Below are 17,993 nucleotides of genomic sequence, written 5' to 3'. Positions count from 1 at the left end.
GGAGGTACCACAGGCGAGGGCAGCATGCAGAGCCCTCCGCCCCCAGAGACGTGGTGCTCGGCCGTTGCCAGGAGCGGTGCGGGGCCCGTGGCGCCACGGGGGTGGCAATCCCGTGGGCCGGATCCAAAGCCCTGACAGGCTGGATCCAGCCCACGGGCCGTAGTTTGCCCACCCCTGTTCTAGAGGTAGTTATCGTTCTGCTGTGCAGCTTTCAGGACAGCAGGACCCGACTGGTCAATCAAAGGGGAGTGGTTTGACTCCTTTTTCTGGGGAGCTACTGCTTCCACCACTGAAAAAGATCTTAAGAATGTAACAAGATACAGTAACTCAGACCCTCTCTCTTTGTTTCACCTGTCTACAGAGTATAAAGGACCCATGTCTTGATTTGAATTGAAAACATGTTGGATAGCACAGGACAAAATAGCGAGACACTTAGGAAAAAAAATCATCCATCACATTTTACTGTCTCAAATCCAGCCTAGCCATTCCTGCACTGAGATCCAAAAAGTGGCTTTTAACATTATTCATAAACTCTGCAATATTCAGGAAAAGTAAGTATTTATTTAAAACTAAATTTACTTGTGCTCATAAAATACCAGGATTTAGAGTTCTTATTTCTCAATTCAGAATACACGCTAATTAAAGCTTTGACCATTTTACTTGTATTTAAATCCTTTCTACCCCCACAGCGATGTTATGGGTGACACCCACAGAAATGGACAACTGCAGTAGAAAGAAGTTGTCAAGTTTCCCTCCCGGGGTTTTTTGTGTGTTGGGCAAATTCCATTTGTATTTGGAATCCCCCAGCTGGAGAGTATTGCTGTGCTGGTGAATATCAACAGGATTTGTGGAGTCAAGAGGTTTAAATGCAATAATTCAAAAAGTTACAGGATTTACAAGCCAGCAAGTCTCATCGGGTATGCCCACAGAGCACTAAAATGAATCCTTACCTGAGTTTTTTCTTGGTTCGTAAATAGGTTTGGAAGAGGAACTGGACTGCTAGCTGTAAGCTCACCTTTGCCATACATGGGTAATAGGGGTGTTTTAGCTTAGTCTGAAAGAAATAACACATTCACTCCAGTCCAGTAGTACCACTTTTCTGTTCATATTTGTAAAGAATCAGTAAACATAGCAAAATACTCGGTTTTTAAAGTTTTGCTTCCTTTGGAGGCACATTGGCAGGCCCCAAATATTACCTACACTTAAATGAAGACTCTCCAGCTCAGAATACAAGAGCAATCTAAAACTAGGGCTATACCTTTGTTAAAATATGAACTAGCTTGCTGAAAAACCCACCCGACCCAGGATGCTGGTTTGTTTACTGTTCCATTATTGTGAGTAGACAGGACTGTATGAGCTCTAGGACTCTGGAGTGCATCTATCGGAGCTGCTAGGCTTGTAAATAATGTCCCTTTAAAGTTGGAAGCATTGTTTTACAGAAAGCTCCAAGAACTAGAAAAAGAATGATACGAAGGTGACTAATATCAATTGTGATCCACCCTTCATAAAGAAAGGGAATGCTAACCAGCCAGAGCTTAGCAACTTGCATCCCTGTCATACAATTTTTTAATTACGGAAATTTAAATCATATTTTTGTACATTTTACTGCAGCCTGATGACAACTGTTTCCATGATCAGGAACAGGAAGATAGCATCAGCTTTTAACTAGATGCTGTCACTAGGAAATGTAATTGGAGATATTGAATAGTTTAAACAAGAATTCCATTAATCCACCCAGCTATTTTTCTTCTGACTGGGGCTCAACCAACCTTATGTATGCCCCTCCTGTCCAATATTATAGCACCCAAGGATTAAAATCTTGCTACTTACAGCATTCAGAGAAGCTAACGACAGAACAAAATTGAAATAGTCACTACTGTACACATCTCTATTCTTCATAAATTTCAGATTTTCATCTCTCACCATCTGTAAAGGAAAAGTGGTTATTGTTAGTAATGAACGGCAAGAAACCATTACATCCTCCCAGGTTACAGTGCTCACATTAACATTCCAATCCTACCTACTCCGGAGGGATCGGCAGTGTTTGGCACATGGTCATGCCACTAAGTTATTTGTGCTCCGAGCTCACTGTATTGCTTTGGGGAAGTTAGTACGGAGAGATTTCCATAAAGGCAATTATTTTCTCCCAAAATATGGTAAGAATCACACTGGGCAGAGTGAGAATAATTTACCCACTTGCCCAGCAAACGATCGCTTGTGGTTTTGTTTGTATTTAGGAATGTTACAAGACTATGTGCCAAGAACATGAAAGCTTAGGATCACTAACGTGCTACACAAGTTATTGGAACATAAAATTAGCAGGTTCAACAAAGTCACAACAACAGTCATGCATGCAGAGGTCCCCCCAAGCAAGTTTCACTAGAAGCCTCACAATAAGTTTAAAACAAATTCTGTTTTCTGTGATGACACGTTTTAAACGCCATGCTGCACTGTAAACCCTCCTGTACGCCACTGCTTAAACGGTCACCAACTCTCCCTCCATTGGCTTCCGATCTTACCAAGCCAACTTCAAAGCCCTCATAGGCAGAGGTAACATTTGTATGTCTGAGCTGGTCTCCTTCTCTGTGTTTTGGTTTCTCCCATTCTCCTCACCTTACTGTTCTCACACTTTGCTCCAAAAATAAGGACAGCTAGCTAGATTTCCTGTTTATCTGCCAAATATCTTCTCTGTTCTTCACACTCACTTCGAGGACTCCATCCTTTCTGCTCTCAATCATCTCTTCTCTCCCCCTTATATACATGGATTTTAATGTTCATTTAGATTGTTTTAAACTAAAAATTCTTCAAGGCAGGGAATCTGTCAATCAATGTTTTTGAATGCTATGGTGTAAAAGTACCGTGCCGTAGAATTAGTTATTAACATTGGATTGACGGCTATAGGAACGAGTCAAACAGTCCTGAAACATTTTCCACCTTTAATCTAGTTTTGTTTTCAACATATCTATTTCTACATTAAGGTCAGCTTCAAAATAATGTATTTCACCTGCTATGCCTAATAAATTAATTGACAGAAACAGCATTCAGTCCCTATTTTTGGAGTTCTTTACCTGATATATTCGTACAGGCATTTTCTCTACAAAGAGTCCTTTCTTCTCTCCTTTTCTGACCAGCTTAGTCAAGATGGAGAGACGGTCACTGTTGGGTCTGTGTGGTCGAGGTGATGACTGGGGTGAAATTTCTGGAGAAGATGGAGCAGATCTAAGAGACAGACAAGTTTAATGCTGATAATTGAATCCTGAGATAATCTTGCAAGGCAATTTTCAATATACCAACAGGAAAATGTCATCTTAATGAAGTGTTTTGATCCTTATCTCCATATATTTTTGGAGGCTGTTGGAGTCAGTGTCAGACCTCTCACTACAACAGTGGTGGGAGCATGAAAGTTACTCATGGAAGCAATAAAAAAGTACTCATTAAGAGCCTTAAAAAAATAGGGCAGACAGCATGCTCCTTTGGGGGACAGGAATTATCCTATTCTTAGTTTTGTCTATGGTATCTAGATATCATGGAATCAGAAATGCCTCAGATAGGAGGATAAACTTACAGCGAGAGATCCTCAGCTTCTTGCCGTACAACGCTGACTCGACTTTTCTTTGGTAAGACTGGAGAGTTCTGATCCGAAACTCTCTGGTAAAACAGCATGTAGGCATTCCAGTACCGCCGACGCACGTCGGGATAAGGGTTAGCTTTAAAGAAAAATGAGGTTCAAGTCAGTCTTTGTAGGTATAACTAGCCTTATAATCCCTACAAGGGAAACATAAAATTCAATAGACAATTAATGCAAAAAGTAAGCTATATAAAGTAATTTTAACCATTTTAATCCCAGTCTACTCTGAGGGAAGTGAGCACATAAGGCGTGGGGCTACAGGGAATTTGGTTCAATAAGTATTATTCAACCCTCTCTCAATAAGCAGTGAAAGCATTCCTCAGTAATGTGGAAAACTTTATGAAAAGTTGCTTAGGAAGGTTTCCTAGTCAAATGTAACTGAAGACATTCTAATTCTAGTCACTCTGAGTCAAAGTGTTAATCCTAGTATGTCTGATAAAATTTACTTAATTCTAACTCTGCAGTGAATTAGTATGAAACAAAGCCGTTATTCATTAAGCCTGTACTTATTACTTACACTGATCATATACTTTTGGTCTATACTCTCCACCAAAACATTCATATTCCAAGGTTTCATCAGTTAACTCAAATTCTTCAACAACCGTGTCATTGAATTTATACCATTTTCCTTTTCCACATCCCCTATGGTCAAACACAACAGAAAAGGTGAAAGAAGTTACAAGATAGGTTTGAGTGCCTTAAATTAAAAAAAATTCTCTAGCAATGAAATTCCTGAGATTGGGTCTGCTTTGATGGTGAACAAGAAGGGCTTAAAACAATTCTTAAAGTTACAAAAATCACTTTAATGAAAAGGTGTGATTTAAAAATCAAAAGCATGAAACATGTCATCTAATGTTCAGACATCACTGAAAGCCCCAATCTTGCAAGCCTGCATGGAACCCTAATGGGTATGTCTACACTGCATCTCAGAAAGAGTCTTCCAGCTTGGTTAGACAGACTTCTGATAGCAGGACTCACCGTAGCACACTAAAAATAGCTGTATAGACCTTGCCACCTGGGCTGGAGATCAGGCTCTCAAGCCCCCTGCCCCTCCCCACCCAGGCTTGAGAGTCCCAGCTGTAATGTCAAAGCAATGTCTACACAAACTATTTTTAGCACACTAGCATAAGTCTGTCTACTCTGGCCAGACGGCTTGCGCCCAGATGCAGTGTAGACACACCCAATGACATTAACTGGGGTAGCTTACAGGATTGGACCTTAGTTCACACTAGATTTTCAACTTTTTCCAGAAGCGCTTACGTTTTTTCAGTAGCTCGTGTCTTTGTTGGTAGCTTTAAAGGACTCATTACGTTTAACAAGGAACCTGGGATGTTCCTTTTAAAACAAGTCATCTTCAGACCCAGTTGCTTTGGTCCTAACCCACTAACGTGTGTGATCATTGTCATTTGTTACCTCCTGTCCTTTATAAAGGAATAATAGTGCCCTGCATGCGCTTGGCCACTGTGCACAATCACACCAACAAGCTCGTAGTTTTCTGTAGGGGCAACTTTTTTTCGTGGGGATCCTCCACCTCCTTGATCTGTATTTCTTCCATTGTCACCAACTTCTGAAGAGGAATCTTGTCGAGCCATTCCTGAAACTGTGTAGGGTTCCATGTTCAACATCCAGGGAAACTGTTCAAAAGCAAACATCTTGGATTAAACTAAGACACCATCTGGTATGTTACCAGCTTGCTGTCGTCGTATAAAAACACAAAGACTTACTCATAAATGCCTTATACACTGGAAATAGCTAATGAAAGTGCTGTGCTTTCACCTTTTATCCGCACAATGTATAAGTTAGCCAGCATTTCTTTAAGAAGCAGGTTTTTGCTCTTGCTTTCCAGGCCATAAAGGACTTGGGAGTAAAGTGGAAACAACAGACTCAGCCCTTGAAAGGCTCCACAGGGAGCTACAAACATTATCAATGCAAAGAAGATCACTGTACAATGGTCTCTGAAAAAAAATGCTTTTTTTGAGGAAGGGGATGAAGGGAAAAATGGGAATTCAAGAGGAGCCGCGGGGGAGAATATAGAGCAGTTCTCTTACCCTTATCTGTTCATCATATTTAATGGATCGGCCACTCTCCCAATCAAATCCAAATCTCATCAGGTGGATCACCAAAACACTGGGCAGAGCTTTAATGCAGGTGCGCTTCACTGTAGTTCTCTTAAAGAGAGAAGAAAGTCACCTGTCTAGATATTCATTATAAAACATTGTACAATTCCTGTCTAGTCTAAATGATTTTTAAAGAATAATGTCCCAAAATTGTACACACAGTGCCAGATGAAAGTAAGAAACACACACAAGCAATGAGCGATGTGTACAGAACCCACGCAGACTGGGTTATTTACACCTTTAGAAAAAACATCTGATACTATCCAGTCGCTCATCCGAGTGTTCGTGATATACAAAACTCAAGGTCATAGGGGATGGAATTTGATGTTTGGTTGGGGCTATAGATTTGGATTTACTCTTGTGATCATGAATGAAAGATACTGTTCCCTCATATGCCATATGAAATCTTTCTTCCTACATCCACGTAGAAAACAAGGAAATACTAAGGCTATGGCTACACTTCACTTATGTCGGTAAAACTTTTGTTGGTCAGGGGTGTGAAAAACACACCCCCCCTGCCCGACAAAAGTTGAAATGGCAAAAAGCACCGGTGTGGACAATGCTGAGTCAGCATGAGACACTCTCCCGCCACCGAAGCTACCGCCCCTCATTGGGGGTGGTTTTATTTTGTCGGCAGGAGAGTTCTCTCCTGGTGACAAAGAGCAGCTACCCTGCTTAACTTACAGCGGCAAGATTTTAGTGGCACAGTGTACACACAGAGCCTAAGTCATAGTGTGTATTTTAAACTCTACTCACAAAAGTAAAATACCTTTTCTTTGCATTTCTCACAGTAGTATGCGTTACTTCCCTCCAGAACTTCTCCTCTAACAAATTGATCCAATGAAATTTCCAGACTTTGACATGAAGTGACTCCTAGATTGAGCGCCATGAAGGCTTCTTCGCGCTCGTACCTAGATTCAAGAGGGGGGACAAAAACATTAAAATATTAGAGGACGAAGCAAAACATATCTAACTTAGACATGTCCTCCTAGGTAGAATCTTCAATTGTTAGAGCAAAGGCTGGAAATCAAGAAATATGTGATTTATTCCCAGCTCTGCTACTGGCTTGCTAAGTGATCACAGACAAGTAATAATCTGCTTATCAGTTTTCATAAAGATAAATAGCCACTTCTGGAAAGTATAACTCATATAAAGAGGATCAACTCTCAAAGTAGTTACAATTTCTGGTCAGAACTTTCTTCACTTTTGTTGAGATTTCAGCTGCTGATTAGGATTAATTTTCTTACACCTACCTAACTTTACAAGAGAACCATGATTTAGAATTATTTTCTATTTGATCTGTTATAAGTGGCCATCAACTGGTTACAGGGTTCCTGCTCTCATTTTCAGCTTCTATTTCGGAGCCACTAATTAGAAAAAAAATGTGATGACCAATATAAGGAATTATGAAAGCCTTAGAATTTTAGCTTGGGAATGCTAGATTTTTCCTATAATAGACAAGGTGCTGGAAGCGTTTTAGTCACCAGCTGTTTACAAAGTACCATTTTGCTCTATTTTTTAAAACTGGAGACATCACATGGTACTGTACAACTAGGTGAGAAGGTTCCAAATTTGCTCACGTAACATTAATATATGAGCAATTTTAAACAGGATGGAAAAGTGGTCCTGAATTCTGAGCCAGTAGGACACAGGCATAGGAAATTATGTTGTACAGGGCAAGCGGTCAGTGAATATTAAAGGGATTTGCAATACTAAGATTACAATAGAGTTGAAAAAGTTTATTCCTCCTCCCACATCTGTTACTTTAAGAAGCAGAAGTAAACTCCATGATGTAGGGACGCCTCACACCACCTAGTTACTTACCTGTGAGGACAGTCCTTACAGATCTTCTGATCTGAGTAGATACCCTGAAAAGTATTCTTAAATATTTGGTCTCGTCCTATTTTCTGTTGAAGATAGAAAGTTAAAGTATTAGTTGGATATTTTTGTAATGTACAAAGAGCAGCATCCTGAATTTAGTCCGTTTTATCTATTACATAAAATACCCTGTGCTAATGCAATGTTAAGGTCACAAATACAAAAGCAGAAACTGCAGAAGTTAACTCATCACAATGTTAACTTACTCACACCGTGTAAAGAGTACTTGATATATACACCCCCCCACTTGATTTTTAGTGTTTCATACAAGCTATATCACCAAGATGTATCTCCTCAAAAATTTGAAAAGCAAGTCTGTCTAAAATTAAGATTAGAGATCGTCTTCTATTTTAATCCCCATTTCATCACTCCCCCTCCCCATCTTACCTTGCCAGTGCTAAATCAATCCTCCTAAAATGCAGCATGTGTAATTTGATGCCACATTAGAATTTTTTCACAAAAGTTTAAGGCAAATAGGAACAGGCATTTGGGAAGTGAGGTTTTGAAGTTTAAAAGATTCATGTGAAATCAAAGATTAGTAACTGTTTTTTAACTGTTGTTCTTCGAGATGGGTTGCTCACGTTCATTCCATTGTAGGTGTGTGTGCTCGCCACATGCACCAGTGCCAGAAGTTTTTTCCTCACTGGTATCTGTAGGGGACCGGCTCTGTCGTCCTCTGGAGTGGCATGTGTATGCGCCGGTATGAGGCGCACTGCCGGCCCCCTGCCTCTCTCAATTCCTTCTTGCCGGAACTCTGACAGAGGGGAAGGAGGGTGGGTCATGGAACAGACATGAGCAACACATCTTGAAGAACACCTGTTATGAAAGGTTAGTAGTCGTTTTGTCTTCGAGTGATTGCTCAAGTCCATTCCATTGTAGGTGATTCCCAAGCAGTACCTCTGGAGGCGGGCAGGAGTTCATAGATGGGTCAATTGCAACACAGCTCTGCCAAATCCAGCATCATCTCTGGCCTGCTGGGTAATGGTGTAATGCATGGGGAACGTGTGTACCGAAGACCATGTCGCAGCCCTGCACCAGGGACGTGCACCAGGAAGACAGCCTACGATGCCTGAGCCCTAGTCAAGTTAGCCTTCACTATGGGTGGAGGCACAGCCTGTGCTAACTTGTAATAAGTGCGGATAAAGGTGGTAATCCAGTTTGAAATCCTCTGAGAGGACACCGAAAGGCCCTTCATCCTTTCAGCGATCGCAATAAAGAGCTGAGTTGATCTACCGAAGGTCTTAGTGCGCTCCAAGTAGAAAGCCAGGGCACGTTTGACATCTAGAGAGTGTGCAGGTGCCTCTCCTCATTGGTCGCGTGAGGCTTTGGACAGAACACTGTAAGGAAGACATCCTGGTTGACATGGAAGTGTTGGCCTTGGCGACGCCTATATCCCCTGCTCTTTCTGCAGTACGGTTCCGCTCTGGTCTGGTCCATGAATGAGGTTTAAATCTCTTTCTAGCATGGGACGGGGTGTACAGACCCAGCGAGCAAAGAATGGCTCGAGTCTTTTAGGCTGTGTAATCTGCTGTCTGTCTGTTCAACAAAAAGGGCCGAGCCGTCAAACGGGAGGCCCTGGATGGACTGTTGGACCTTCGCCAACAGACCGGATGATTGAAGCCATGACACCCTTTTCATAGCCACCGGGGAGGCCATCGCCCTGGCCGCAGTCTCTGCCGTGTCTGAGGCAGCCTGGAGAGAGGCTCTCATGATTGCCCTGCCCTCATCTAGTATGGCATCGAGCTCCTGCTTACATCCTGTGGGAGCAAGTCAGCAAACTTGGCCGTGGACTGCCATACACTGAAGTGATACCTGCCGAGCAGAGCCTACTGGTTTGCGATGCGAAGCTGTAGGTTGGCTGTAGAATAAATTTTCCTGCTGTAGTGATCAAGTCGCTTCGCATCTTTATTTTTTGGGGTCGAGCTGGGCTGCCCCTGCCTGTCGTGCTTGTTGGAAGCCGCAACCACTAGTGATCTGGGGCAGGGATGTGTATATAAGTACTCAAACCCCTTTGCAGGAATGGAGTATTTGCGCTCTGCCCTCTTAGAAATGGGGGGCAGGGATGACAAGGTCTGCCACAGGGCTTTTACGATTTTGACTACCCCATCATGCATGGGTAGAGCCATCTTTTCCGGGGCCGCTGCCACCAAGACATCAAACGGAGTCCACGGATTCGGACATCTTCTCTGCCTCCAATCCCAGGTTGGCTGCCACCTGTTTAAACAGCTCCTGGTGGGCTTTGACATCATCCTGAGGCACACGGGCCTCCTACTGCCTCATCAGGTGATGATGATGAGGCAGCCAGCCCAGGATGATGGGCGGGGTTCCACGTCCCCTGCCTGGGGAACCACAGCCACTGGAGGAAGGATCTCTTGGGCCCCTTGGACCGATGAGACGTCTGAGCCTGGGGACAGTTCAGACACCAAGGCCAAAGGTCTTTCTGATGCCCCTGAGACTGAGCGCTAGGCCTGAGGTCCGCCAGCCTGGGGCACTGCCAATGGGTTATAGATTTACCAGGGCCCAGGCCACTGACCCTGTGGCCACATGCCTGCAGGTTGGCTCTGGGAAGAACCTGCTTGCTGTGCAGGTGGCAGTTGGTCCCTGGGTGCCATCTACTCCTCGCTCTCAGAGCCTGAGGAGGAATGGTCCTCCTCTGGTGAGCACAGCGGCGCCACCATAGAGTAGGCTTCCCCACTATGTCTGGTGGTCTTGTGGCTGGCAATCGGGACCCCGCTGAGCCATGCCGCGTATCCGGCGACGCTGCTCATAGGCCTGGTAATAATCTGGAGAACAATGCCACCCGTTTCAGGAACAGCGCGCAGGCTCCAGTGACCGGAATTGGGAGTGCGAGGGATCGTCCACGATGCTCTGGCGACCGGCGCCGGGGCTCTGGTGAGCGGCGTCTGTGAACCGCGGATCGGTGCCTTTTGGGTGACTGCTGCCAGAGTTCTGGGGACTGGCAGTGTGCCTCTGTGGCCTGGTACCAGGGGTCCGGTGACTGATGTGTGGATCCTGGAGCTCAGTGCCTGGAGCTCGGCAATTGCCAGGAACCTGCCGAGTAGTGGCTGTGGGTCTGTGATTCAGGACACGGCGGTGGTCCTGGTGAGTTGGCTGGAGTACTGTGTCATCGAGGTGACTTCTGCAGGGGTGCCATTGAGGGCTTTCCCCTAGAAACGAGTGGGTGGGAGGGATCCTTAGGCCTCTCTTCCCAAGGAGTAGGCAGCACCAGGAGGAGAAAGATGTCTTTTGCCCCTTAAAAGGCTTCTGGGGCGGATGGCACCGTGAGGTACCACGTACCTCTACCACTCCCTGGGGTAGGAGGCAGATTGTGGGGCAGACTAGGCCCAATAGGTGAGGCTGCCGTGTGGCTGTGCTCTGGTGGCGACAAGATAGCCCGACTTGGTCCAGGGTTGTCATCTCCCTTATCCTTACGGGACCCTGGGGAATGCCCCCTCCCAGGGTGCTTCTTGTGCCTTTTGGCTGGTACTGGTGCAAGAACCATCACTGGGAGACAGCCGGTGCCGGGGGTGCACTTCTTGTCGATGCCGAAGTACTCGGCACTGAGTCCGAATGTGCCGGCTCTGAGGCCGGTACAAGAGCAGACTTCATGAGGAGCGCGTGGAGCCTGATGTCTCTCTCCTTTCTGGTCCAGGGCTTGAATCCTTTGCAGATACAGCACTTTTCACAAGTGTGGGACTCACCCAGACACTTCAAACAACTAAGATGCAGATTGCTGATTGGCATGGGCTTCTTGCAGGCTTGAAGCCTGGGGGTGGGCATGCCCCATCCCTGGACTAAGTCCCTCGGAGGACTATGAATAACTAAGTACACTAACACTATTAGGAACAGAAAACTATACAACTATTTACACAATAAAACTTCAAAGAACCACTGAAAGAGAAACTACTTGCTAGAATAAGGGGAGCGCTCCAGCACCGACACTGGTGGTAAGAAGGAACTGAGGGAGGGAGGGGGCCAGCAGTGCTCCTTATACCGGCCACTCCAGAGGGCACCAGAGCCGGTCCCCTATAGATATACCACTGAGGGGAAAAAACAGTGCATGGGGCGAGCACACACCCCTACAATGGAATGGAAATGAGCAATCACTCGAAGAACTGCAATGGCCTAGAAATTCCAGGTGTGTTTTTATCTGTTTATCTGGATGAAGAATGATGTCTTTGATTAGTTGTGGTATTTTTTGGGCGGGGGCAGAGGGAGGTGGTGAGTTTGTGGATGGAATTAAAGTAATTCCTGAACATAGTATGGCTCCAATGCAGATATAGCTGAGAGTTCCCCAAATCCAGACAGGGAGAGTTGGTTTATGGAGGCCTGGTACTTTTTGGCTACTGTAAAATGATAAGGTGGGCCATTGTGTAGACTAAAAACTGCTCTTTAAGACTGCTTTACAAACCTTCCCTCAAAGTAGGTCTCTTTCCATAACTTGGTGAGTGGGAGGCATGAATCCACACTTGGAGCATGAAAGAGAGGGGGCCTTTTATGGGTGTGGGAGGGTGAAGCAACGTGCATGGGGAGATGTGGTTCATTTCTGGGAAACTTGCAAGCGCCATGGGAACGGATCTCACTGAGGAATTCTTAGCCAAAAGAAAATTCACAAGCCAAACACTCCCATCTTAATAAAAGTTAAAGACAAATATCTGTCAATAACTTTAGGGGAACACACACTGAGAATATTGGAGTTATCGGCCCTCAACATTAGACTGCCAGTAAACCAACAGTTAATGTCACCCAAACACACCTTAACTCAGCCCCCAACTTTATCACTAACCAGAATCAATGGAAACAAAGATTTAATCCTAGTCTCAAACAATGCACATCTTCCTCATATCACTGAATCCAAAAGACAGGCATGATTTAACTGGCCTCACTGAGCCATCTGTATATTTTAAATAAAAATGCATCTGTGTTACATCAATACACCAGATTAATTTTCTGCCTTCTAAAAGCTCACATGCAGTCACCAGGAATAACATTTTTTTACGTCTCTTTCCCCACAAATGATCACATTTTGGAGAGTAGCTTGGGAACAACTTCCCCTCCAAAATACAATATTTATCCACATAAATTGTTATATGATGGATTTAGAATAAATGCCATATTTTGGGCTATGAATCATGTGGGGCCTTGACTTAAAGTTTCATTACCAGGGATTTAAGTGGTGGAGATCAGAGGCATCATGTGAAGGACCTAGGGTGGCAGGAATTATATTTACTTATCAAACATATGTAACCAAAGCGATTTTTGCCAGAATTCTGGACACCACAGGCAAATTACACAAAGAAACCGGTTTAGCAGATTTAAGATGCTAAAGCTACAAGTTATGAACTTCTCAGAGTCTATCAAAACCACGTTTCCCAAAAGCCCATCCAAAATGCAAGGTGCAATAGGTGTGCAGGGTGGAAGGTTGGCAGAGCAAAACTACAGTTCATTTTAAACCTCTGTATTTTGTTATCAAATATTAGTAAGATTTTGTTGCACTTGACTAAAATTGTTAAGAATGACAGCAGTTCTTAACTTACTTTCCAAAGGTGCAGGGCCAACCCCCCCCCCCCCCCCCCCCAAAAAAACCACAACAGAAACCCCCACACATTTCTACCTTGAGGTATTCATCCATCTGATCTATAAGGCTAGTAAAGAATTCATAAGCATCTTGTTGCTCTCGAACATAAAGTTCCTTATTCCACATCTTGAAGATCTATAAAGACCAAAAAGATAACCAGTTTTATAGCCACCACTGTAAAAAGTAAAATGTACATGTTCATGGCTTCTACCTACCTTAAAAAGGATATTTATTAGTTTAAGACCAGACAGATGTTTAATTACTAGTAAGAATCATAAATATTGACATGTTTCACCATGTCTGAATTCAAGTCCCACATATTAACTAACTAGGAAAATTATATAGGTTGAACAAAATGGAAATACCTTCCAAAAGTTCTCGGGTACATAATACTGCAATTTGCTTTCCATCAAATGGCCAAAGAGAGACTGAATTTGATAGAATACACTGTCATCTGGATTGTCCATATCATCGTCGATTGAAAGCAATGCCTTGGGAGGGAAAATAACCATCTGTAACTTGACTTATTTGCAAAAATATCACATAAGAATTTAAATTAATAATTCTGTTACTACTGCGTGTTTAAACAAGGCACAAGTGTTCCTAGAAGACAAAACTGAGTTTGTGAATAAAAACTTGCATTTTAGATAAAACTTGCAGCGCTAAACAATAGATTCATTTAAAAAATTCCTTTTTAAAAACTAATTTTGATATTATAACCTATCTTAAGAATGTCCATGTCCTGAGCCATTCAGCATATTTCAACACTCCAAGTTTTTATACGCAATAGGAATCTATTTTGGGACTTGAATGAATTTACAGTAGAATTAAATATTTGTAAAATAATTGGACTAATTTTGCAGTGTTTGACAAATATTTGACTAAAAACCCTTTTCTTTACTCAGCGCTGATTTATAGTGAAATCAAAGTATGGGTTGGCAGAAAGCATTTGTCAGAAATTAAAAGTTAAATTTACCTCAGGGAGACCTGGCTGCATGTATAGCTGCTGGAAGACTGCATTCATGTAACAAGTAGCACCACCGTTTTTCAGCCCCACAAATCCTGAAGTGGATCGACTATCCACAGGTGGAAGATACTTATGGGAAAATTGACATTTCTCTGTATCAGTCGATTATAGAAAGTATGGACTCCAATAGCTTGTAAATCACATTATTATTATTATATAGGCAGTTATAAAAAGGTATGCTGGCTGTCAAACAACGTTTTTATACATTTCACTGAGATCTGGGCCAAATTTGTGAGAGCTATGCACACAAATTGTTGTATTTGGCTGTACAGCCAATATTGAATATAAGATACCTAAGAACAGTCTACAAAGTTGTGTATCTTTTAAATCAAACCAGTCAGCGATTTTTAGGCAATAATTTTATTTATCAAGATGACAATTGCCTAATAGACTCAAACGTGTGCTTGCTCTTGGAAAGATCAATATATGTATGCATTAATTCAGATCTGATGATCATCACTTTAAAATGAAGGCCCTGGAACATTTGTGGTTGGAACATGTAAGTGGCTAAAAACAGTATTTCAAATCACACGGAATAATTTAAATTGCATCAAGGCATCTTACTTACATCAAACTCCTTGGTAAGTGCAGGGTCAGGCTGATGGTGCATAGAAAGTAGCTCTTTTGTAATAAGCTGAAGATTGGAAGGTGAGCTATCAGCCAACATCACTAGCACTTCATAAGCTGCTAATCGGCTATCCACTGTACTGCACCTAAAAAGAAAACCATAAGCGGGATCTATTTAGTAGGTAGTCATACTCCATAATTTTAAATTCTGGCAAATCTTGTTAGTCAGACTGTGTAACCCACTTATAATTGCCAAAGGAAAACAAAATCAAAAGATGTTTAGAGACCCCTCAATAGTCTGATTCACAACTTGCTGTGAGAATTTTATTCCCTGGACCTGTACCAGTGAATGCTACTCATTTTGTGGGAAGAGATACATTTGTGCTGAAGGTCAAAAAAGACACCGCGAGACACCAACTGCGCATGCGCATCCCATCTGGGCACTGCTACCGAAGATCTCTGATCAATGGCGCCGGGACGCACCGACACCTGAAGTGGAGCACCCACAGGGACACCACTCGAAGAAGTAGTTAACTTTCCATGCATGTGTCATTTAGCCATCTTCCCATAGTGATGAATATTCTTCAGGCTAGAGGATTCCCCACCACCTCTAGGCCAAGATACCATGCCCACTGGGTACAGCTCTCTGCTGCATGTGAAGTTTGACAGGCAAATCCTTTGGGATTTAGAGATTAGTGGGAGTTTAAATGCACACAGGAATTGGCAAGTTTTGGTACAGTCCTTTATCAAATGCACAAGTAGCTGATTATTAAAGTACTCAGATATAGCTGGAAAGTTGACCCATTGTACTAACCCCCATAGCTTACAGTTCCAGCCTGCAATCTAGCTAGGAAAGCACTTGTACAGTGTGAACAAAAATGCAAATTATTTTCTTTACTTTGGGTGAAAGTCCTGCTGACTGATGGCAGCACTGCCAGCTGGAGAATTGCTATTCAGGATAATCCTAGATGCTCGGAAGAGGAAATCATCTAATAATGGTTTAATCAAAGATGAGCCTGTAAGAAAGCAAATCCACATTTAATGTTAAATATCTGCTGTACTGCTACAAAGACAGTCAAATCTTGTCCATATCAAGAAAGCCACCTGTTTAGAATATCACCATGCAGGCCATTCAGCAGCAGCAGGAACTATCCTATTTTCTTCATTACTGATTTTTCAAATCAGACACTAGTAACTATCAAAGGAAAATATGCTCAGAATTCCTAGATGCTGCAGCGGTGGTGAAGCAACAAAACTATATGCAGCCACAATATTGTTATTCCCCTGTAAATTCCCTCCACACAGACCATGGCAGAGAAAAATGTCTTTAAATAATTCACTACAAATCCCAAACCAAACCCAAACAACCTGCAATGAAGAACATGGTTACTAACCCAGGTAAGTTACTTCTCCCGGTACAAAATAGCTTCATAAAGCTGTGTCTGCACTTACGGTGGTGTGTAAAATACAAGCACTGTATGCCCAGCTAGCATGGATATAAACAGCAGTGTAGAAGGGAAAGCATAGCTTTGGTGAGTAGAGTGCCCTAAACGTTCGAACCCCAAGGGTATACATACACGTGCTCTCTACATGCCAAAGCAGTGACTAAAACATCCACACCGCTCTTTTTTGCGGCATAGCGTCCTACTGCAGAGCCTTTCCCCACCACAGGGAAAGGCTCCAGCAGTGGAGAAAGGCTTTGACTGTTCCCCGCTGCCAGAGCCTTTCACTGAGGCATGTAGCTACACACTGTAGGGACAAGTGTGGGTGGAGATTGCCTTTCACTGCTGTGTGTAGCTACATGTGTAGAGCCTGTACTCTACATGCCATCGTAAGCACAGATTTGCCAAAGACACTATCTACTTCTTTATTAAACAAAACCAGACATCTTCAAGTGATAAAGAGATCAAACTCAAATTGGTTTATGTACTTTGGTACACAAAAGGATACTTACCGAGCATTTCCTTTTCGGCCCCACACAGCGAAAGAAGAGTCTTAATGAGCCTCAAGTGTCCTGCTAATAAAATGTTGTCAGCTTCACTGGTCTCACACTCAGCTGTGCGGTTGGGTTCAAAGTTATCCAGCCAAGTGATCTCATCTTCTAACATGACAGCTGGGCTGACCTTCAACTGCTCCATTTCAGAAGCTATGGAATAAACAGAGAAAATTGACATTACAGACATGAAGAACTTAAACACCGACAGACAATCTCTTTCCAAGAATTTCACAGCTTTGATCAACAACAATGGATATGGCACATTACATTGCATGTCAACAGCAGGCATTTAGTTATGCAGCTAATTAAAAAGCTCATGAAACCGCAGCTCACCATCAAACTTACTGATGTTCATTGTAAATTGGTCAAAAGAAATTTAGCGCATGAAAGAGAGGGGAAATGTACATATCTGTACAACTACAGGTATTACATAACCATGTGTAAAAAAGGAGAAATAAGAAGTCTAAGTCTTTAAGGTGAGCATTTTTAAAGGTGCATGCCTAAAGTTAGGCATGTAAATTCATAGTTAGGCACCTAAACTGAAGGCCACAGGTGCTCAGTATCTCTGAAAACCAGGCCACACAGGGAGGCAGCCAAGTCAAAAGCCAAGTGTCACTACATGACAAGATGGGGGAGGGATATAAGGGGCAATAGGCAAGAAGTAATTCTGTAGAAAGGGAGAGAATCTTAAATTGAAAAACAAACATTAAAATCTACAAACAAAAATAGAGTATTAAGCCAGGGTAGAGGCAATATGAGTTGAGAAGGGTGAACCATTTTCTAAAAAGCACAAATATAAAAGCTTGTGTTGCCCCCATTCCCTGACTTCTCAGTGTCTTGTCTACTTAGACTGTAAGCTCTCATGGGCACGGACTTGTCTTACATGTCTAAATGCCTAGAACACTTCTGGTTGTTATATAAATGTCATATTAGAGTTCTCATTCCAACCTGGAACACATACTTACAAGTGAGATCGTCCAGTAACTGGCATCTCAGGTCAAAATACTCTGTACACTGGGATAAGAGCCTAAAACAAAGATGAGTAATTACAAATGGGAAGATGGTTTTTAAATAAGTCTAAATCTTAGAGCATTTGCTTAAACATGTACAATTCATCCACCCAATCATACCACTGTTATAGATCTACATATTTTATACCTCCACATGCACACCACTGTAGCTTCTAAGCAGATTTCTTCATA

The 17,993-nt window shown here is 42.7% G+C and overlaps 1 protein-coding gene across 1 annotated transcript in view; it reads right to left on the bottom strand.

Annotated features, from left to right (window-relative positions):
• Positions 1 to 17,993, bottom strand: part of LOC113406537 (ubiquitin carboxyl-terminal hydrolase 24) — a 109,061-nt gene that overhangs the window by 25,109 nt on the left and 65,959 nt on the right. The window contains exons 38-53 of the mRNA XM_026651810.1: positions 17,757 to 17,818; positions 16,750 to 16,941; positions 15,694 to 15,811; positions 14,797 to 14,941; positions 14,178 to 14,297; positions 13,567 to 13,692; positions 13,238 to 13,336; positions 7,570 to 7,652; positions 6,515 to 6,656; positions 5,677 to 5,796; positions 5,042 to 5,262; positions 4,146 to 4,270; positions 3,566 to 3,707; positions 3,069 to 3,219; positions 1,831 to 1,926; positions 951 to 1,054 (exon numbers count right to left, since the gene is read on the bottom strand). Coding sequence (XP_026507595.1) covers positions 951 to 1,054; positions 1,831 to 1,926; positions 3,069 to 3,219; positions 3,566 to 3,707; positions 4,146 to 4,270; positions 5,042 to 5,262; positions 5,677 to 5,796; positions 6,515 to 6,656; positions 7,570 to 7,652; positions 13,238 to 13,336; positions 13,567 to 13,692; positions 14,178 to 14,297; positions 14,797 to 14,941; positions 15,694 to 15,811; positions 16,750 to 16,941; positions 17,757 to 17,818 — 2,046 coding nt within the window. The remainder of the gene's footprint in view (positions 1 to 950; positions 1,055 to 1,830; positions 1,927 to 3,068; positions 3,220 to 3,565; positions 3,708 to 4,145; positions 4,271 to 5,041; positions 5,263 to 5,676; positions 5,797 to 6,514; positions 6,657 to 7,569; positions 7,653 to 13,237; positions 13,337 to 13,566; positions 13,693 to 14,177; positions 14,298 to 14,796; positions 14,942 to 15,693; positions 15,812 to 16,749; positions 16,942 to 17,756; positions 17,819 to 17,993) is intronic.

This window comes from Terrapene carolina, unplaced genomic scaffold (assembly GCF_002925995.2).
Source record: "Terrapene carolina triunguis isolate 2854851 unplaced genomic scaffold, T_m_triunguis-2.0 Scaffold103, whole genome shotgun sequence".
Lineage (NCBI taxonomy): Eukaryota > Metazoa > Chordata > Testudines > Emydidae > Terrapene > Terrapene triunguis.
The sequence above is the reverse complement of the archived record's forward strand: the minus strand, read 5'-3'. Positions and strand labels throughout refer to the sequence as shown.